Here is a 21,875-nt window from a genome sequence, read left to right as displayed (position 1 = left end):
AGTAATCTGTAGCTGATGTATTAATTATAGTTGTTTGCCATCCGTGTAGCGCTAGGTCACTGTGATTTAGCGATTCTTGTTGTTGGCTGCTAAAGCGCAAGTCCGGGTTACATACTAGCTACTCTTAATATATGTTAGAGAGTCACTGCTCTGTTAACCGACGACTTCAGCAGTGTGCTAGAACACCTGCTTACTCAAGTAATTGCGAATCGACGTTGGCGGTGACAGAATTGCAATTCATTAACTGAAGCAGACTAGCGAAATGATTTAATCCTGCTAGAAATTCGGTAAAATTCGAGGAGAGTGACAGATGAATTGAATAGTTTTATTGAAGTACAGATGAATGTAGTGATGTGTAAAAGAAAATCTCTCTGGTCTTGGGAGACAATGTTGTCAGATCATGCTAAACGAAATAGGTATTGAAACTGTAACTATTTGACAAGTGAACAGCCGATTGTATTTAGTAGGAGCCTCTCAAGTAGGCCATTATGTCTATGCAAACAGAGACGAAGACAAGAGTTCATTAGACTTAGACGCATAAGAGACAAGCCAACAATTGGTTAAGATTAGATGCGTTAGTCACAAGCCACAAATTTTCGAATTAATGGAACCTAAGGGACATCATAACTATTTTAATTAAGAGAGTCAGACAATCCATGACAAGGAGACGGAATGCTTCCTCTGTGATTTTGCGATGGTTTTGAGCTAGTTTCTTAACGCCCTATTAGGAATGAGCAGAAAGTTTGCTCACGGCCACTAAGGAAATAAGGTTAAATGCAAAATGTATCATACGTTCTTCTATCATACGTTTACAAACCAGATACTGGACAGCACCACATATGCAGATGCTCCAGATGCTGGGACGGATTCGAATCATGAGCAGACAGTGACTGGGATAAACGTAAGGGGAAAGACGTAGGGTCAAAATTATAGACACAATGGCCGCATCTCACAAAGTGGGATGCTGGAGTATAAAACAAAGTACGAAGAGTTCTGCAGCCTGGGACTTTCAAAAGAAAACTATGAGGGACACTGTACAACAAAATTAAAGTACCACTCTTTCAATACCCGTAATTGTCTCCCACCCAGAATTTTGAAATTTGGCACAAATGTGCCTCTGAACTTCCTCTGCAAAGTTCCAAAAGCCGTTTGGCGTCCTACTACGTCATCCTAGGGCACGATGACGCTTCAAACACATGAAGGTGTCGACACATGCAAAACAAAAACACAAACAAAAAAAAAAAGGAAGCAAGAGGCCAAAAGTTCAAGTGAGCTGTAAGGTGTCTTAATTAGACACATTACCACCAAACTGGACAACAATTCTGTCCTACGCCACCGTGGACGGCGTCACATAATGTGAAGGTCGTCACATTCCGTCATACCCACATTTCACCCCTTCCCCTGACGCTTCTGTGATGGAGGTCAAACCGCGACACCTGGCGTTGAAATAGTCGATTTTCTTGAGGGTGGCGTATCGCCACCCAGGAGTGACTAGAAAAGACTTCAGGGAACGGCATGGAGGGCGTCAGTGAAATCACACCTTTCAACAGGAAAGGGGTGGTTTGATAACGTACGACATGGCTGCAACAATTGGGTGTTTCATCCATACTTTAAGGACATTATGGCCTCACTAAATATGACCTGGCGCGTCTGGAGTGTACGGGGGATGCAACATAAACATTACCGTGAATAAAGCAACACAGAGTCCCTCTAAGATCCTCCAGTTCGGCAAACCTTCGTTCCCATCCACCACCTTTGTCTAGAGCGTTACAAATGTACAGTATGACAATTACTGAATACATGCGCCTCCTTTTTGTGCGACTATGCTAAAGACAAAGTGTATAGCACTAACTCGAAAACCGTTGCTGAGCTGAAGACAGCCATTCAGGAGTTCATCGACAGCATCGATGTTCCAACGCTTCAGCGGATCACGCAAAATTTCGCTCTTAGTCTGCGCCACATCACCGCCAATGGCTGGTTCAAATGCACCTTTCAAATGGTTCAAATGGCTCTGAGAACAATGGGACATAACATCTGAGGTCATCAGTCCCCTAGAACATAGAAGTACGTAAATCTAACTCTCCTAAGGACATCACACACATCCATGCCCGGGGCAGGATTCGAACCTGCGACCGTAGCGGTCACGCGGTTCCAGACTGAAGGGCCTAGAACCGCTCGGCCTCAACGGCCGGCCACCGCCAATGATGGCAGGCATATCGAACACGTCATAACCTAAATCCGAATATCTATAGTGACGCTTACATGTTGAATAAAGTGTGTCCCACGCGTAGTTTGTAACTAATTTACGTTTTTTTTTTTTTAAAAGTTCAATAAATGCCACGCTATACCCGTTTGAAACTGTAACACACATTCAGCCTTAGGGCTGTTCTAGCACCTGAAGCCAGGCAAACTGCATCTGTTACATGTCAAAGGGATTGCCTAACCCTGCAGGAGGCTGAATATGTGTCCAAGTTTCTGACAGGTAACGTGCTCAGAAAAGATGCTTGGGTGGCACCGGGGGTGCTGCCGCACTGGGGTGCATCCACTCGTGATCACACCACTTGACGGCGCGAAAAAGGAAGGATAATGGAGCAGAAAACACTTTTCTTCTTAGGATTACGTTCAAACTTGATCGAATGGTTTTGACCGGTCCCTAATGTTTCCATCCGGTATACCGGAGCAATGCAATAACTGCGGATCAGATCCCATTCAATAGATTCCAGCCTAACGATGGGATGAAACACCGAGGAGTTGGCAGCAATATGGAACGTTGTCAAGGACACCGTGCTGCTGCTCATCGCACTGCGAACTGTCGTTGTCGAGCGTGAAATGTGTGAGAATCAACGTCTCACGGAAAGGGGTGGTTTCCTTCACGCCCTTTATGGTGACCCCTGAGGCCCTTTCGTATCGCTTCTGAGCGGCAGTGTGTATAAAATGTTATCCTTCGCCACTCACAAGAAAAACGAGTAATTTCAATGTTGGTTGTCGCGGTTCTGACCTCCAACGTACTGACGTGAACAGAAGCGATGAAATGTGGGTAAGGCAGTGTTTGACGTCCTCCCCATCGTGTAGCACGTCCATGGTGGCGTTGGGCAGACTTTTCGTGGCGTCTGGTGTCGACGTGATTGACAGGGGTTATGCGGAAAGTAAGGTACGGTCGGTCGCGAAATGGAAAATACAGTGAAAATCTGACGATTTCTTTGCGATTGAATGGCGTACTAGACGCAGTGCACAATGCATCTGTGCTAAACTTCGTCAGATTTTCACTGTATTTTCCATTTCGCGACCGACCGTACCTTACTTTCCGCATAACCCCTGTCAATCACGTCGACACCATAGCGATACGAAAGGGCCTCAGGGGTCACCATAAAGGGCGTGAAGGAAACCACCCCTTTCCGTGAGACGTTGATTCTCACACATTTCACGCTCGACAACGACAGTTCGCAGTGCGATGAGCAGCAGCTCGGTGTCCTTGACAACGTTCCATATTGCTGCCAACTCCTCGGTGTTTTATCCCATCGTAAGGCTGGAATCTATTGAATGGGATCTGATCCGCAATTATTGCTCCGGTATACGGGATGGAAACATTAGGGACCGGTGAAAACCATTCGATGAAATTTGAACGTGATCCTAAGAAGAAAAATGTTTTGTGCTCCATTATCCTTCCTTTTTCGCGCCGTCCAGTGGTGTGATCACGAGTGCATGCACCCCAGTGCGGCAGCACCCCCGGTGCCACCCAAGCATCTTTTCTGAGCACGTTACCTGTCAGAAACTTGGACACACATTCAGCCTCACGATTTTCCTATCTATGCAGCGTTAGGCAATCCCTTTGACATGTAACAGATGCGGTTTGCCTGGCTTCAGGTGCTAGAACAGCCCTAAGGCTGAATGTGTGTTACAGTTTCAAACGGGTACAGCGTGGCATTTATCGAACTATATGAAAAAAAAAACGTAAATTAGTTACAAACTACGGGAGTGACATAACAGGGCGCCATGCCTTTGCACCATTACAGAGGAAGTTGTAGGCACCTTCGTGACGAATGTCATACTGATGCTTCGGACCGAAAGACAGTTATCGGAGGCCGGCCGGTGTGGCCAAGCGGTTAAAGGCGCTTCAGTCTGGAACCGCGTGACCGCTACGTTCGCAGGTTCGAATCCTGCCTCGGGCATGGATGTGTGTGATGTCCTTAGGTTAGTTCGGTTTAAGTAGTTCTAAGTTCTAGGGGACTGATGACCTCAGAAGTTGAGTCCCATAGTGCTCAGAGCCATTTGAACCATTTTTGGGTGAGAAAGGGTGCCATTTATCTCAGAATTTCTTTAATACATTTATTGATGTAGTTATAAAAAACTGGATAAGCGACAAACAATTTTATACTTACTAATACAATTTTAAATAGTGTTGTATTTTATGAGGGCCAAACTTTATTCACACTCAACAACACGACCTGGTAGCCACTACACAGCAGCTGCCACCTAGATATATCCTTCAATAAATCTTAAGTACTGGCTCACGAGGTAAATCCAATCCGTTTAAAGATTGTAATTCAAAACAATTTACCTGAGCAGGTCAGCAAATTTAGCTTTTTAGTTATGATTATTATCCTGTGATCGTGCTTAAGACTTGAGAAGAAAAGTTCCAGCTGCTGTGTGGCTAATGAGAACGCTTGCCAACGCAATACGAAAAGACACATAGTAAAAAACAGTGTGATGGCAGTCGTTCTGATGTTCCTTGGTTGTCAGAATTGGTCTCCAATCTGAAAGAAGAAGCCAGCTATGAAGAGCGTAAATGAAGTTTCTGAATAGATCCGCGGGCTATTTAAGAACTGAAACATATGTAATATGAAGAAAAACACTTTTAGGATCGTCTCTTACAAATGGAAGACAACGGGTCTGCAAGAAGATCTGCATTATAAAAACCGACTGGTCAGCGATGTGGACACCCGAGAAGAGATGGGTATGTGACCATGAATTTTATAGCCGAATGGAACGAAATGCATGATCCAGCATGAAACTGATTGAGAACATATTTCTTACAGAAATAATATAGACAACCGCATGACGGATTCGATAGTTCTCAGTTATCCATCAAGCAAATGACGTAGGTTCATCGAAATCTACGTAATTAATCTTCTATTTACAATAAAGTGCCTGGAAGAGGATTCAATAAACCACCTTCAATTTGGCTGTCTACTCTTCCACTCTCGAACCGCGCGCGGGAGAAGCAAGCACTTAAATTTTTCTGTGCGAGCCCTAAATTCTCTTATTTTATCGTGATGATCATTTCTCGTTATGTAGGTGGGTGTCGACAGAATGTTTTCGCAATCGGAGGGAGGAACTTGTGATTGAAATTTCATGAGAAGATTCAGTCGCAACAAAACACGCCTTTGTTTTAATGATTGCCACTCCAATTCACGTATCATGTCTGTGGCACTATCTCCCCTATTTCACGATAGTACAAAACGACCTGCCCTTCCCTGAACTTTCTAGATGTCATCCGTCAGTCCCACCTGATGCGGATCCCACAACGCACAGCAATACTCCAGAATAGGGCGGACAAGCATGGTGTAAGCAGTCTCTTTAGTAGACCTGTTGCACCTTCAATGTGTTCGGCCAATGAATCGCAGTCTTTGGTTGGTTCTACCCACAACAATATCTGTGTGATCGTTCGAATTTATGTTATTTGTAATAGTAATCCCGAAGTATTAAGTTCAATTTACAGCCTTCATATTAGTGTGACTTATCAAGTAATCGAAATTTAGCAGATATCTTTTAGTACTCATCTGAATAACTTCACACTTTTCTTTACTCAGGGTGAATTGTCACTTTTCGCACCGTACAGATATCATATATAAATCATTTTTCATTTAGTTTTGGTAATCTGATGACTTTACAAGACGGTAAATGACAGCATCATCTGCAAACAATCTAAGACAGTGACTTAGATTGTCTCCCACATATGTCGTTAATATAGATCAGGAACAATAGAGGGCCTGTAACACTTCCTTGGGGAACGCCGGACATTACTTCTGTTTTACTCGATGACTTTCAGTCTATTACTACGAACTGTGACTTATCTGACAGGAAATCACTAATCGAGTCGCACAACTGAGGCAGTTTGATTAGAAGACGCTTTTGAGAAACGGTGTCGAAAGCCTTCTGGAATTCTGAAAATATGGAATCAAGTTGACATTCCCTGTCGATAGCACCCATTACAGGCTATGAAGATTGTACATCGGAAATCATAAATGTTAACCCAGAACCGGTTGTTATTCATGAACTATTTCGGAAAACTGTTAATAAAGGAAGTAAAGTACCAAATTAGTCTGCTGTTATTGTGCATTTTTGCGAATAGCGCCAATGAGATGTGTTAATGAATTCTCATTTATTATGACTTTTGCCGGCCGAAGTGGCCGTGCGGTTAAAGGCGCTGCAGTCTGGAACCGCATGACCGCTACGGTCGCAGGTTCGAATCCTGCCTCGGGCATGGATGTTTGTGATGTCCTTAGGTTAGTTAGGTTTAACTAGTTCTAAGTTCTAGGGGACTAATGACCTCAGCAGTTGAGTCCCATAGTGCTCAGAGCCATTTGAACCAATATTATGACTTTTCATCTACTCCATAGGTTTTATTTCATGACGAAATTAAATTTTATATTGCAAATTCAAAATTTTGATCTGACAATTTCGTCACGTAATGTGTAGTTATATGTTTGCCTAGGATTTCACAAAGAGGAACTTAACTAAATATTACAATCAGATACATTTAAAAGCAATAGACTACATCATAGGAGTGCGTAATTTTGTGTAATGTACCTCTAAGTTTTGGTGAAATACTGTGTACACAAATAATTTTTGCGCTGTCACAGAACAGCGATGCTGGATGCCGAAATACACTACTGGCCATTAAAATTGCTACACCAAGAAGAAATGCAGATGATAAACGGGTATTCATTGGACAAATATATTATACTAGAACTGACATCCGAATACATTTTCACGCAATTTGGGTCCTTAGATCCTGAGAAATCAGTACCCAGAACAACCACCTCTGGCCGTAATAACGGCCTTGATACGCCTGGGCATTGAGTCAAACAGAGCTTGGATGGCGTGTACAGGTTCAGCTGCCCATGCAGCTTCAACACGATACCACAGTTCATCAAGAGTAGTGACTGGCGGATTGTGATGAGCCAGTTGCTCGGCCACCGTTGACCAGACGTTTTCAGTTGGTGAGAGATCTGGAGAATGTGCTGGCCAGGGCAGCAGTCGAACATTTTCTGTATCCAGAAATGCCCGTACAGGACCTGCAACATGCGGCCGTTCATTATCGTGCTGAAATGTAGGGTTTCGCAGGGATCGATTGAAGGGCAGAGCCACGGGTCGTAACGCATCTGAAATGTAACGTCCACTGTTCAAAATGCCGTCAATACGAACAAGAGGTGACCGAGACGTGTAACCAATTGCACCCCATACCATCACGCCGGGTGATACGCCAGTATGGTGATGACGAATACACGCTTCCAATGTGCGTTCACCGCGACGTCGCCAAACACGGATGCGACCATCATGATGCTATAAACAGAACCTGGATTCATCCGCAGAAATGACGTTTTGCGATTCGTGCACCCATTTTTGTCGTTCAGTACACCATCGCAGGCATTTCTGTCTGTGATGCAGCGTCAAGGGTAACTGCAGCCATGGTCTCCGAGCTGATAGTCCATGCTGCTGCAAACGGCGTCGAACTGTTCGTGCAGATGGTTGTCGTCTTGCAAACATCCCCACTGTGCGGCTGGTCGCGGCGGAGGTTCGAGTCCTCCCTCGGGCATGGGTGAGTGTGTTTGTCCTGAGGATCATTTAGGTTAAGTGTGTATAAGCTTAGGGACTGATGACCTAAGCAGTTAAGTCCCATAAGATTCCACACACATTTGAACATTTGAACAAACATCCCCATCTGCTGACTCAGGGATGCCATGCGGATGAGATGCCTGTCACGTCGACTGCTAGTGATACGAGGCCGTTGGGATCCAGCACGGCGTTCCGTATTACCCTCCTGAACCCACCAATTCCATATTCTGCTAACAGTCATTGGATCTCGACCAAGGCGAGCGGCAGTGTCGCTATACGATAAACTGCAATCGCGATAGGCTACAATCCGATCTTTATCAAAGTCGGAAACGTGATAGAACGTATTTCTCCTCCTTACACGAGGCATCACAACAACGTTTCACCAGGCAACGCCGGTCAACTGCTGTTTGTTTATGAGAAATCGGTTGGAAACTTTCCTCATGTCAGCACGTTGTAGGTGTCGCCACCGGCGCCAGCCTTGTGTGAATGCTCTGAAAAGCTAATCATTTGCATATCACAGCATCTCCTTCCTGTCGGTTAAATTTCGCGTCTGTAGCACGTCATCTTCGTAGTGTAGCAATTTTAATGACCAGTAGTGTATGTAGCAAAGACTCCACTATCTGCTCAAAAGTATGCTAACACCCGTATGAAATGTGGGCTTGACCAGTAGATGTCATGAGAGGCAGACCTGGCACTATAAGACGAGGAGAAGAGAGTTGCGTTATCAGTAGAGAAGCGGTGAAAGCAGACTGTGTAGGAGCGGAAGCTCCTTGACTTCGAACGTGGGCTACTCACTAGTTGTCACCCGCGTAACAAATCAGTCATGAATACTTCAACCATTCTAAAGCCGCCTAAGTCGGCTGTTGGTGATGTGATAGTGAAGTGCAAACGAGAAGGAATAGCCACAGCTAAACCAAGACCAAGCAGATCTCATGTTCTAGAGGACAGTGATCCCTCCCCCCATGAGCTCTACGGAAGATGGTTGTAAAAAAGCGGTACCGACCGGCCGCCGTGTCATCCTTAGCCCACAGGGGTCACAGAATGCGGATATGGAGGGGTATGTGGTGAGCACACTGCTGTCCCCGCCATATGTCAGCTTACGCAACTGGAGTCGCTACTTCTAGGTCTAGTAGCTCCTCAGTTTGCCTCACAAGGTCTGGGTATATTCCGCTTGACAACAGCGCTCGTCAGACCGGATGGTCACCCATCCAAGTGCTAGCCTAGCCCGACAGCGCTTACCTTCGGTAATCTCACGGGAACCTGCGCTACCACCGCGGCAAAGCCGTTGGCGAGGTGGTTGTAAAAATCGAATGAAATCAGTGGAATGAATCATTCGTGTGCTCAGTTTCCAAGTGAAGGTTGCAAAAGGAACTGCTTTCAATGGTCCTTCGTAGTCTGATACCTTGCGAAAGGCGGCAAATAATATTGCATTTCATCATTGAGTCTACTGAGCCATTTAATCCAGTGCGTTTGCAAGGCATGTATAATGTTGGAATCTGTCCTCTGCTGTTTTAGGAGTGCTTTTCGTGCCACGACTCGGTCCCATTCAAATGGTTCAAATGGCTCTGAGCACTATGGGACTCAACTGCTGAGGTCATTAGTCCCCTAGAACTTAGAACTACTTAAACCTAACTAACCTAAGGACATCACAAAAATCCATGCCCAAGGCAGGATTCGAACCTGCGACCGTAGCGGTCTTGCGGTTCCAGACTGCAGCGCCTTTAACCGCACGGCCACTTTTTTTTTTCGATGGGGATGAAATGATGGTGATTAGGACAACACAATACCCAGTCCCTGAACGGAGAAAATAACCGACCCAGCCGGGAATCGAACCCGGGCCCTTAGGAAGGACTTTCTGTCGCGCTGACCACTTTTTTTTTTTTTTGATTACATGGCAGACGATCTATCCCTTTCTTTTTTGTTTTATACAGGCGACAGGAGACACAGGAATCAACAGTAGTGGAAGGCGTTGTTATTTATTTATTTGCATGTGTTTTTGTAAGATTCACTAATATCATGAAATTATGGGAACACATCGGCGAAAAAGAAAAGAAATATAAATTCTGGTTAAAGAAAAAGAAAGGAAAAAGGAAAAGCAAAAAGAAATAAAATCCGCGCAATCTGCGACGCGCTCTCCCATCCGCGGAGGTCAGAAGTAGAATAGATCGTAGGCGGTTGAAACTCAGACACCGCCAGGGGAGGAGCCAGGCACCCCCCAACTCAGTGGAGGTCTAACAAAGACCGCTCGAAGATAGTTAGCAAATAATGTTCGGTATCGTGGCGAGTTTTCGAGAGCTGCATGGGCTGTTCGTAAATAGGTCCAAAAGTCGAGGCGGGATTTAGGTCCCTCATGAAAGAGATAAGCGACCGCCCATCCTTTGACCCACGTAATAGCATGACATTTGGCGGCGGGAAAATGTCGGTCCTCCGGGTATAGAAACATTCGAGGTTCGATTGTGTCGGGTGGCACCCGGAGATAGCAGGCAATGATTTGCTGCACGAAGCGCCATACATCTTGCGACGAGGTGCATGTCAGACGGTGTTCATCAGTGTCCAGTTGCTGGCAAAGGAGACAAAGAGGGGATTCTGACAAGCCAATGTTGTGCAGGCGCTGCTTCGTGGCAAATTTCCTGTTGACTATGTGATACCACAGTGCCCGGACGTTCGTAGGGAGGAAGGGCTGGTGGACGGTAGTCCACACTATGGGCCACTGGATGGAGGGATGTTTGGTCTCCATCACATTCCGGGGAACACAGCGCAGCAACAGGCTGTAAAAATCCTTAGTCCTAGGTGGGCGTGTATCTGGGAGACTGGTATGTATGTAACTGTAGTCGACGAAAAAGGTCGAAATATGGGACAAATAAGGCACGATATGGCCGACAGACACCGGTGGTGAGGTGGAAGCAGGTAGGAGGACTTCAAGCAGGCTGCGTGTTAGAGATGTACCCTGGCCCATCCACTGTTTTCTCATGGTACTCATGTACAAGGCTGCAGCTCGCATACGGACATTGACGAGCCCGACGCCACCATACCGTGAGGGCAGGGTAAGTGTCTCATAACGGACTTTAAACATCGAACCAGCCGTGAGATAATAGCCAAAAGCCGCCTGAAGGTTGCGCCCAATTGCAGTTGGCAGAGGGAGAACTTGTGCGATGTGAACCAATTTTGATGCCACATAAAGATTAATAAACTCAACCCGTTGAAGTGTGTCCTGGCGGCGCAAGAGGTTCTGGCGGACGTCGTTGCGGATGACGTGTAACAGGCGACGGAAATTCGTTGCCGCTGTGCGTGTTACCGTGGGGGTAAAGGTAATGCCCAAGTACCGGAAAGTCCGCACAAGCGGCAGGGGTGCAACTTCACCCTCCTGGAGGCCTCGTCCAATGTGCATTGCAGAAGATTTGGTGACATTCATGGCACTGCCAGCGACAGCCCCATAACGGGTAATCAAGTCGAGGACTTCCCGAATCTCAGAGCCGGAGCGAATGAGGAGGAGGAGGTCATCAGCATATGCCCGACAGCGAAAAGTGTGTTGGCGTAGGGTGAGGCCAGAGAGCTTGGTCGTCAAGCCACCAAGAAGGGGCTCAAGGGCAATGGCATACAGGAGGGTAGAGAGGGGGCACCCCTGCCGTATCGAACGGCAGATAGGTACCGGCCCTGCTAAACGTCCATTGACTTGGACACGTGAACTGGCACTGTCGTAAAGACGCCGGATGACGTCGAGAAACGGAGGGGGGATGCCCATTCGGGCTGCCACCGAATACAGGAAACGATGACGCACTTTATCGAAGGCGCTGTCGAAGTCTATAGCGACAACCGCTGCCCGGAGTCTGCAGGCCGCCGCTATCGCAATTAAGTCGCGGCATTCCCCTGTGGCAGTCTGTAAACCTGTCCGCCAGGCGTCGTTTGCTCTGGCGAGAGGATATGAGGGAGTGTAGTTCGGAGCCGCATTGCCAGTAAGCGCGCGAAAATCTTGTAATCGGCATTGAGTAGGGTGAGCGGTCTGTAACTCGTGACCATCGAACCTCGGGCTGGTTTGTGGACCGGTATAATGATGCCATCAGCAAAGGCGGGTGGGATTGCTTGGTCAGATGTCATCAGTTCTTGGTACATAGTCGTCCACCGTGGTGCCATGAGGTCCCGAAAGGTACGGTAAAACTCAATCGGTAAGCAGTCAAAGCCGGGCGATCTGTTGACTGCACCCTTGGCGATGGCATGGTTGACTTCGTCTAGCGTGACCGGCACTGTCAAAGCATCCGCCTCCGTGTGGGGGAGGGTGCGCGTGACGTAATGCAAAATGGAGTCGTCTGCTGCAGTTCCAGCGTCTTCATCACTATAAGTACGACGGTAGTGCTCGACGAATGCGTGGACGATGTCATTCTGAGTGGTCACCTGCGTTCCATGAGGCGTGGTCAGAGTGCTGATGATCTGCCGACGACGCCTTCGTTTGTCGGACACTATATCATGCATGGATGGAATTTCTAAATCCGCGTGATCGTGGCGCCGCGTCCTTATCACGACCCCTTGCAGTTTCCGGCGTGTCAGCGCAATTATCTTCGCCTTAGTTCGTTGCCGTTCCAACTGGTTGTCCGGGGTTGGCGGCTGAGCATCCAGATCTCGGAGAATCGCGTAATAGAAGTCAACAGTGGTGCGATGCCAGTCGGCCATGTCCTTCCCGTATCTCATCAGTGTCCTCCGGATCGCCGGCTTGGCACAATCGAACCACCACGTCAATGTCGAGTGGTAGCGGGGAAGGCGTCGTTCGCAGGCTGTCCACGTTTCAGTGACTTGTTGGCGACACGCCAGGTCATGCAAGTGTGAGGTATTGAGTTTCCATGGCGCACGGCTGCGCCATACTGATTGCGGCGGAAGGAGGACCGTACAGATGTAAGCGCAATGGTCGGAAAACGCCAGCGGCCATCGTTCGGCGCCCCGTATCGCAGATCTAAGAGTTTGTGAGACATATATCCTGTCTAGTCGACTTGCGGAATGACTGGTAAGAAAGGAATGGCCAGAAAGGTCGCCGTGTTGAACTTCCCAGGTATCGTGAAGCAGGAGGTCTCGCACCACTATACGTAGCTCCTGGCATGTAGTATAGTGGGGAATCTGATCTTTAGGATGCAGAACGCAGTTAAAATCACCTCCTAGTAGGCAATGGTCATACCGCCCTAAAAACAGGGGAGCGATTTCCTCGGTATAAAACTGGGCTCTTTCATGCCGTCGGTCGGTGCCTGAGGGAGCGTAGACATTAATGATGCGTGTCCCCATGGCAGTGAGTGCCATGCCCCGAGCTGATGGAAGGAAGGCGACATCGGTCACAGAAATCCCGTGGCGGACGTAGATGGCCACCCCGCGGCCCATAGGATCACTCGCGGAGGCTTGGGCGGTATAGCCATTGATATCCGGGAGACTAGCCATGTGAACTTCCTGCAGAAGGGCGAAATCAATATCCGAAGCCCAGAACATCTCCTGCATAAGGCGGATTTTCACCCTGGAACGGATGTTGTTGGTGTTGATGGTTGCTATCCGGTAGGCCTGGTGTCGGATTGCTGGAGGCTGGTCCACTCCGCTGTCCGCGCAAGGGTGTGGGCGTCGCAGCGGAACATTATCCCGCTGGCCCGCAGGGGAGTCTGGGGAGAGTATGATTAGTGGTGCGGCCGTGACGGCGCAGGGTCCCGTAACAGGTCCTGCTCCTCGACCTCCTCCTCGTGCCACGCCGTGGAAGCGGAAACTGGTGTATCGTCCATTTTGCCTGCAGAAGACGTTGTAATTGTGCGTGGTGTAGTATCGCCTGTATTACGTTCAGGATTTAGTTCAGAGTAAGCACGGGGCACAGGCACACCGATAGATGTCTCCGCGCTCATAACGTCTTCGTCAGCAGTAGCGGGTTCTGAGGCCTCGTGCTGGTCGACGGTTACGTCCTCCTCGACTTGTAACGTCTCCTCTTGGCCGGAAACGGTGCGACGTCTTCGCTTGCGACGTTTCGGGGAACGTTGTTTCCTTGTGCGACCCTCCGTGTCAGACGACGCAAGGGAGTCGCGTCGTTCTGGCAGAAAGGCCGCTGTAGGAACGATGAGCGAGTCGATCTCCATCGTGTTTTCGAGGCCAAGGTCAGCGTCTGGTTGCGCCGGCATCTTCGGAGCGGCGTCGATGGCCGGCCGAGGCGGCGGGTCGTCCGAGGCGCTCTCCGTCGGTGTCGGGTCGGGCTCGTTGGTGGCGTCGTTTGTGGTGACCGGGCGACGTTGCAAAGCGGTAGAAGAAGCTAGAGCAGCGGGATAGGTCACCGGTAGCACCGTAGGTTGCGACGTGGGTGGTTCTTCGGCAGCTGGAAGTTGCGTAATACGCCGTTGTAGGCATTCGGATCTAAGGTGGCCTTCTTTACCGCACCCGGAACAGGTCCAAGGCTGGCCGTCCTACATAATTATTGCACGGCATCCGCCAATCTGTAAATAGGACGGCACGTGGCTTCGGAGATCTATGGTGACCTGTCGGACCCCGTTTAGGACAGGATACGTCCGAAACTGTGTCCACTTCTCCGCAGTGTGGCCATGGACTGTGCCGTATGGGCGTAGTGCCGCGACGACTTCCTCAGCAGGAAGTTCGAATGGCAGTTCGAAAATGCGTATCGTTCGCATACCTAAGCTGCGTGGTCGACGGTTACCTCCCCCACGTTGCCATCAGCGTGACAGAAGCGGAGCCCCTGTTTGGTCTCACGTAGTATGCGTTCGCACGCCGCGTCGTTAATGATTTTCACATAGACCGTGCTGCTCACGATGGACAAATGTATGCCGATAATATCGGTCGCCGGGATCTTCACTTCCTCTCGCAGAAAACGCTCCACATCGAGTGCTTTGGGTCGGGCATAATCTTTGCAGAAAGTAAATCGGAGTGTTGATTTACGGTAACGGTTCGCCATGGATCGTACAAGGTAAGCCGGCACTTAAGCAACGGCCGTCAGAAAGTAAACAAGGCGAGCTCGCGCGCCGCACGAAGTCAACACGTACGCGTCCGCTCTGTTGCCCTGCCGAAGGCAGACTAACCACTTCGGCTGGCTCGGTCCCATTCATTCAGATTGCCATGGACATGACCACGATGTTTTTTTTAACATTCTTTGCGTCGAAATGCTGACCTATCTCCTAAATGACCGCCATGGCTATACTACGGTCGCCTCTGTTCTCCAAATTAACAGCAGCTATATTCTTAAGGCTGCATGCATACGACCCTTGTTCGGCGAGCACTCATGCACACTATAGCGCTTCGACTGGCTTGCTAAACCACTCGATCCTAGTCTCACAGAAAATGTCTGATGCTACCTGGAATAGTGGTTGAAACATATCAGTCAACATCCCTGCTGTTTTGTAGCTCTACGGAATCAAATGATGAATGCTGCTTCAAGTATATGTGGCATACCTCAAGAAAACTGTAGACTCCCTTCCTCTCTCAATCGCGGGCATTATCAAAGCTAGAAGGGCTGTTTCGTATTAGCCTGGTGTTTCCTGGGTGTGTTTAATTCTTCGTCCAGTGTGCTTATTTGCGGGGCAAAGACCACGGAAAAAGGGAGGCGGTGGCTAAGTAGTATAAGGTCTCAGTGAACTTCCACACTGGTGGTTTGGGATCAAATGTATTGCAGTCTTTTTCGCTTTCTTGATCCAAAATAAAACTCATTGAAAAGACGTTTCGTGAATTTTTTTACAGAGTAATTCAAGCTGGGGGGGGGGGGGGGGGGGGGGAATATTAGCTACAAACGTGAAACGACTACGAACGGTAGAAGACTTTACGAAAACAGGCTACGGAAAAGTCTATCAAAGTCGCAACGATATTTATCCGTACAAATAAGAATGACAAATATCAATAGCATGAGTCACGTACAGAACATTTGTAGGAGTGCTGACCAGCAACTCCGTACTTACACTGTCTCTGCAGTGAAGTCGGTAAGTGCAGATCGGAGATGTATACCTTTGATTTTCTGGAGTCAACATAAGTTTGCGGATATCTGTTGATTCAAACATCATATGAAAGCACCTAAAAATGAAGTTGCATTCGTAAAAATCGTAAGTGTGTATAATAACCAACCAATCCATCTGATGTAAACGAAAATATATTTCCCTTTCGTCAGTATTAAGCAGCTGACAGCCATTTGACTTTCGTCAACACGGGAGAAATTAAAGTGAACGGTCATTTCAGAAACACTATCAAAGAAGACTGTTATCTCCCTCCTCATGAATTTTTTGTTGTATGTGACTTTAGACTTTCTGCCCTGTTTCCGCTAGTCCGATTCTGCCAGGAGCTACCGAATGAAGTGGTATAGAGGATTGGTTTTCATTTGTTTCAGATGAGATGTTGTTATTGTTGTTGTGGACTTCAGTCCTGAGACTGGTTTGATGCAGCTCTCCATGCTACTCTATCCTGTGCAAGCTTCTTCATCTCCCAGTACCTACTGCAACCTACATCCTTCTGAATCTGCTTAGTGTATTCATCTCTTGGTCTCCCTCTACGATTTTTACCCTCCACGCTGCCCTCCAATGCTAAATTTGTGATCCCTTGATGCCTCAAAACATGTCCTACCAACCGATCCCTTCTTCTAGTCAAGTTGTGCCACAAGCTTCTTTTCTCCCCAATCCTATTCAATACCTCCTCATTAGTTACGTGATCTACCAACCTTATCTTCAGCATTCTTCTGTAGCACCTCATTTCGAAAGCTTCTATTCTCTTCTTGTCCAAACTATGGTTGAGCTTATCCAGGTAAGTGAACTCACATAACACGTGACATTAAGCATCAAAAAAGGCTCATCGGAAAGTTTTACAGCCGTTGAACAACACTGGTGTTTGGTGTGCCGTTTCCGTCTCAGATTCACTTTGGCCGTTCACTAATTATCAGTAAACTAATATTGCTTACGAAGCGTTACTACTAAGTTTTACTGGGTGACCGCATATTTGCTAAAGTGCCTATGTGCATTTCGTGCGTGTTATTTATCATCTAGCTACTAAAATACAGATAATATACGCCACAGCTACAGTATCTGGTCCCCTAAAGTTAAATACTGTTTATATATTTTCTTCATTAGTGGATTTATGATTTAAAAATTCAGTTTTCAGGAGGTTTTTATTGTTACTGCATTCTTCAGCTTGAAGCCTCTTTTGACGATGTTCTCTACTCTACTTTACCCCGTATAATTTTTTATTACTATTGCATCCTACGTCCACCTGAAATTCAATGTTGCAGTCAAGTTTTGGTTACCTGTGTACACCTTATGCCCCCCCTCCCCGCCCCAAATACTTCCTTCCTATCGCCCGATGTGCCCATTTAGTGAGGTTGTGGCGCAAGTTTCTATTCTCCCCTAGGTGGACCAAGTCTGTCCTTAACTACAGTTTGTTTTTCCTAGGAACGATAGCGTCTATCAGCAGGACAATGCAAGGTGTCATGCAGCTCGAGGTGTATGTGTGTGGTTTGAAGAGCACCTCTGGCCACCAGATTCCCCGGATTTAAGCCCAATCGAAAATCTGTGGAGGCCACCTTAATAGGATCATTTGCACCATGAATCCTTGACATAGAAAACTAGCACAGCTGGACACGGCACTGAAGTCAACATGGCTCTACACTTCTGTCGGTACCTTCCACAACCTCATTGATTCCCTGCCAGCACGTCCAGGCCGTTATTCATCTTTTTGACAGGTATTAACTTTAATGTGACTGTATAGTGTATTACCCGAAGATTGCATTGTGGAACTATGATGTTAAATCTTGTATGCAGATTTTACATTCAAATCATTCAATTTTTTGTGGGGTTCATCACTCTTCTGATTAGTTGAATGTGACCCGGCACGAGTTCTTCTCTTGTGCCGCAGTTATTTGTTGCATATATGCCAAATTTCTGTCGTGTCCTGGAAGTTTGGGCGTCTACAGCAGCTTCATGTACCACAGAAGCTATTTCCTGCTGTCTTAAGACACGTTCCCCAATCAGTCCCTTCTTGTCAGAGTTTACCTTGTGTTCCTTCCTTCGCCGATTCTGCGGAGTATTTCCTCAAGCTTTATCGGCCCACCTAATTTTACACATCCTTTTAAAGCATACGGCTTAAGCGCTTCGATTCTCTTATTTTCCAGTATTCTCACCATCCACAAATTTGGTAATACCTCATTACAAAACAATATAATTTGCAGGAAGCGGGTTGAGGTGATACCAAAACAATTCTGCCTGCAACTAGTATTCAAGCCGCCTAAGGTGCTTTACAAATAGGTGACGGCGGAAAGGTACACTGGAGAATGTGTTTAAAGCCATAGTTAACAGTAAACGATCGTGATGGAGTGCAGCTGGCATACGGGGCTCTGGATTACATCCTGTGAGAGAAGCCGAGTGTTTCCGTGGAGACACGCAGACTGGTGCAGGGGCTGGTGGTGGTAGTGGGGGAGTATAAACGACGGCGAGCTCCCCTGGGCTGCCGGTTCCATTACCGTGAGCGTGCTGCGAGCTCTACTCACGACGGCTCTGCGGCCCGGCAGATGCTCCTGGAACGTGGTGACGTACTGCACGCGGCCGGAAGACGGGTCCACGCTGACCAACTTGTCCTTCAGCATGCGCCACGGAAGAGTCAGACCCGTCTTGGCCTCCATGGCCGCGCACCACTCGCTCACCGTGATAAAGCCTGCAGGCAAACGCGGACAAACCAAATTTGTAATACGACAAATGTAGAAGTATTTATTTTTTTATTTTATTTCACTGCGAGTCCTGTCGATCCTGATAACAATGGAGTTGCAAGGATATGGGACGAGTCAGTATTTTTACAGTGTAAACAATACATCAGCACACAATCTGATTAATTCATGACAAGATTCATTGTAAAAACATGGAGCACTAGAAAAAAAAAGTATTACATACATCAGAATTAATACTTATGTGGACACATTCAAATTAACAATATCAAAGTATTCCAGCAACAATATACTACAATGCAACAAATATTTTACCTTTATGCTTACATTGAATGGCTAACTCAAACTTACTCCTATGCTCTAATTGAATAGAATTATTTTTGTGGTAGGTGTTCCTTCAGTTTGCTCTTGAACTTTGGTGTTTCAGGAACAACACTTTTGATGACACTGGATAGAGCATTGAAAATTTTGATGCCTGTATAATTTACTACTCTCTGTACAGGGGTATAATTCGACTAGTTGCTGTGAAAGTCCTCGTTTGACCTTGTTTTGTGACCATGATATTCACTATTGTTTTTGGAGAGAGAGTGGTTTTTATTAATGAAACGTACAAGGGATTTTATGTACTAAGATATCATTGTAAATACCTGTAGTTTCCTTAACGGATTCCTACAGAAGCGCCTTCGTTGCACACCACTCATGATGCGTATAGCTCTCTTCTGAGAAATAAAAACATTTTTTGCCAAGGGCTGGTTGCCCCAAAAGATGATTCCGTTATGCAAAAGTGCATCGCAATATCCGAAATAAGCAGCTCTTACGGCACCCTTATGTGTGGTCCATGCAATTACGCAGCTGTTGCAGAATGAAGCCTTTCTTCTAGATCTAGGATATGGTTGGACCAATTGAGTTTGCTATCTATGTACACACACCCAGGAACTTAGTTAAGTCGACTTTCTTTATTTGTTGTCCATTAAATTCTATATTTATATCCCGCGCTTCTTTATGTGCCATGTGAAATATATATTCGCCGCGCGGGATTAGCCGAACGGTCTCAGGCGCTGCAGTCATAGATTCGAGTCCTCCCTCGGGCATGGGTATGTGTGTGTTTGTCCTTAGGATAATTTAGGTTAAGTAGTGTGTAAGCTTCGGGACTGATGACCATGGCAGTTAAGTCCCATAAGATTTCACACACACACATTTTTTATATTCAGCGAGAGTCCATCACAGTTAAACCGAATCTCATCAAGTGCAATGTTCGCAGATGTTTCCCGATTGTTCTCTGTTGCTTTATCAAGTAGAAGAGAAGTATCGTCAGCAAATAGGGTGAAATTGCTCGCTGACTTGGTGCAGTGTGAGATGTCATTTATAAATGTAAGAAACAGTAAGGGTCCCCATACCAAGCCTTGAGATACTGCAGTGTTGACTGGGGCCCACTTGGATAAAGCTGTGATTCCACTACTGTCAGAAATTATTTCCACTTGTTTCCTATCTGTAAGGTAGGATTTAATCCGTGTCCCCACTATTCCACTTAACCCATAATAGTCTGCTTTATATGTCAGAATTTCATCGTTGACACAGTCAGAAGCCTTGAATAGGTCACATTGGATTCCAATTGGTGTCAATTTCCTGTTAAGAGATTAGAGAATTTGATCGGTGAAACAGAAAATAGCATCATTAATTGATAGGCCTTGCCGGAAACCAAACTGGCATTGACTGAGACTGTTATGGCTGTTCGGGTGATGATACAGGCCATAACAAAATGATATTGGAGATATTCAGGGGTTGTAGAGTTGGATGTTCCAGCTCGCACGCCCGCCTGCAGGCGCCTGAGCGCCCACAGGCACAGGTGGATGGGGATGGAACACTTGTGCATAGTGACACTTCTACGGAGTGTTGAATGACCTTCAGACTATCACCTGTGGAGTGTGACGACAGTAGATTTGTTGAATTAATTTCTTTACTCCTGTGTTTGGCCGTAGTAAATCAGGAACAGTTTGGTGGAGGAGTCCAGTTGGCTCTCATTTGGAACAATAGACGCCCGGCATTGCTGACAATGCACAGAATGGGGCAGAGCATGGCATCACTACAATGCCATGACAGGGCGGCAGTGGAGCTGACGGTGGCTGTGAACTCCTTCCAGCGAGTGGGTGGCTCCCTTGCGACTCATGGCAGGCTGCCCTGTCTCGTGATTGAACAGCAGACCCTGTAATGCATTCTGGGATGTTGCTCTGGGTGTCACAGGCTCACGGTGTGGGCACTGATAGTGAAACTGGAATGATTTAGTACATGAACGGCTGAGTACTTATACGCTTTATGTTCGTTTAGGGCTTAATGCACGTACTCTAAATGCTTCCATCCTTCCCCAAGAATACTGCAGCATCGGCTGTTGCTACACTGCACCCACCTGGCCCTACTTTGCAATGCGTCAGCCATGTTTTGCCTTGCAATGCATAACACTCCTGTGCATCTACAGCTGTCTCTGTTGCAACTCATTCCCGCTCTGGCGTCTATTTTGACCGAATACGTTCGGTACGCTACAGGAGTGACACTTTTATGGAGCCTGTGGCCCTTGCTGGGATGAGCGGCTTTTCACAGGTACAGGGGCACAGCTTGAGAATGGTGCAGTTGCAAGTCATTTACGACTGCGTAGATGTTGTGTTAGGTGTCCACCCGTACAGACTTTTATTCATAGAATTTCTTAGGGGTATTCCACAGAAGAGGCATGGCCTCTCAAATAGTCTTTATTAACGAATACTTTACAAATTTAAAGATACATTGAGCGATTTTGTGTCGTTTCCAAGCAAAATCACGAGGAAGTAGTTTCATTTCACCCGCATTAAAATTATTTAGCATATTTCCAAGAAAGCCCGTGACTAGGAGGAGCATAGCAGTAAACTACTTTTTAGTACATGTCTAATTTCGTGTATTACGGTTATAACGTATCCTTCTACACTGTAATTTCTGTGCATAGGCCACACAAGTTAGAAATAATTTTAAGTTGCCATCAATCTGGAGACTTTTTAAAAACTTTGCGGCAGTCTTGTCAGTCCTAATTGCTGAATGGCTCTGAGCGCTATGAAAGTTAACATCTGAGGTCATCAGTCCCCTAGACTTAGAACTACTTAAACCTAACTAACCTAAGGACATCACACACATCCATGCCCGAGGCAGGATTCGAACCTGCGACCGTAGCAGCAGCGCGGTTCCGGACTGAAGCGCCTAGAACCACTCAGTCACAGCGGCCGGCCTAATTGCTGACTTCCTTCTCCTTTTCCCATCAAAATTTAAAAATAATCGGTCGAACTGGTGGTCATGGTACTCTGCGTATTCTCGAAGATCCTGTATTTGCCCGCATCTCGTGGTCGTGCGGTAGCGTTCTCGTTTCCCACGT

General features: G+C 46.8%; 1 protein-coding gene across 1 annotated transcript in view; it reads right to left on the bottom strand.

The window, feature by feature from the left end:
* LOC126253274 (serine/threonine-protein phosphatase rdgC) overlaps positions 1 to 21,875 on the bottom strand; it is a 1,933,713-nt gene that overhangs the window by 69,028 nt on the left and 1,842,810 nt on the right. Inside the window, exon 14 of the mRNA XM_049954489.1 lies at positions 18,287 to 18,477. Coding sequence (XP_049810446.1) covers positions 18,287 to 18,477 — 191 coding nt within the window. The remainder of the gene's footprint in view (positions 1 to 18,286; positions 18,478 to 21,875) is intronic.

The sequence above is a fragment of the Schistocerca nitens genome, chromosome 4 (genome assembly GCF_023898315.1).
Source record: "Schistocerca nitens isolate TAMUIC-IGC-003100 chromosome 4, iqSchNite1.1, whole genome shotgun sequence".
Taxonomy (NCBI): Eukaryota; Metazoa; Arthropoda; class Insecta; order Orthoptera; family Acrididae; genus Schistocerca; species Schistocerca nitens.
The sequence above is the reverse complement of the archived record's forward strand: the minus strand, read 5'-3'. Positions and strand labels throughout refer to the sequence as shown.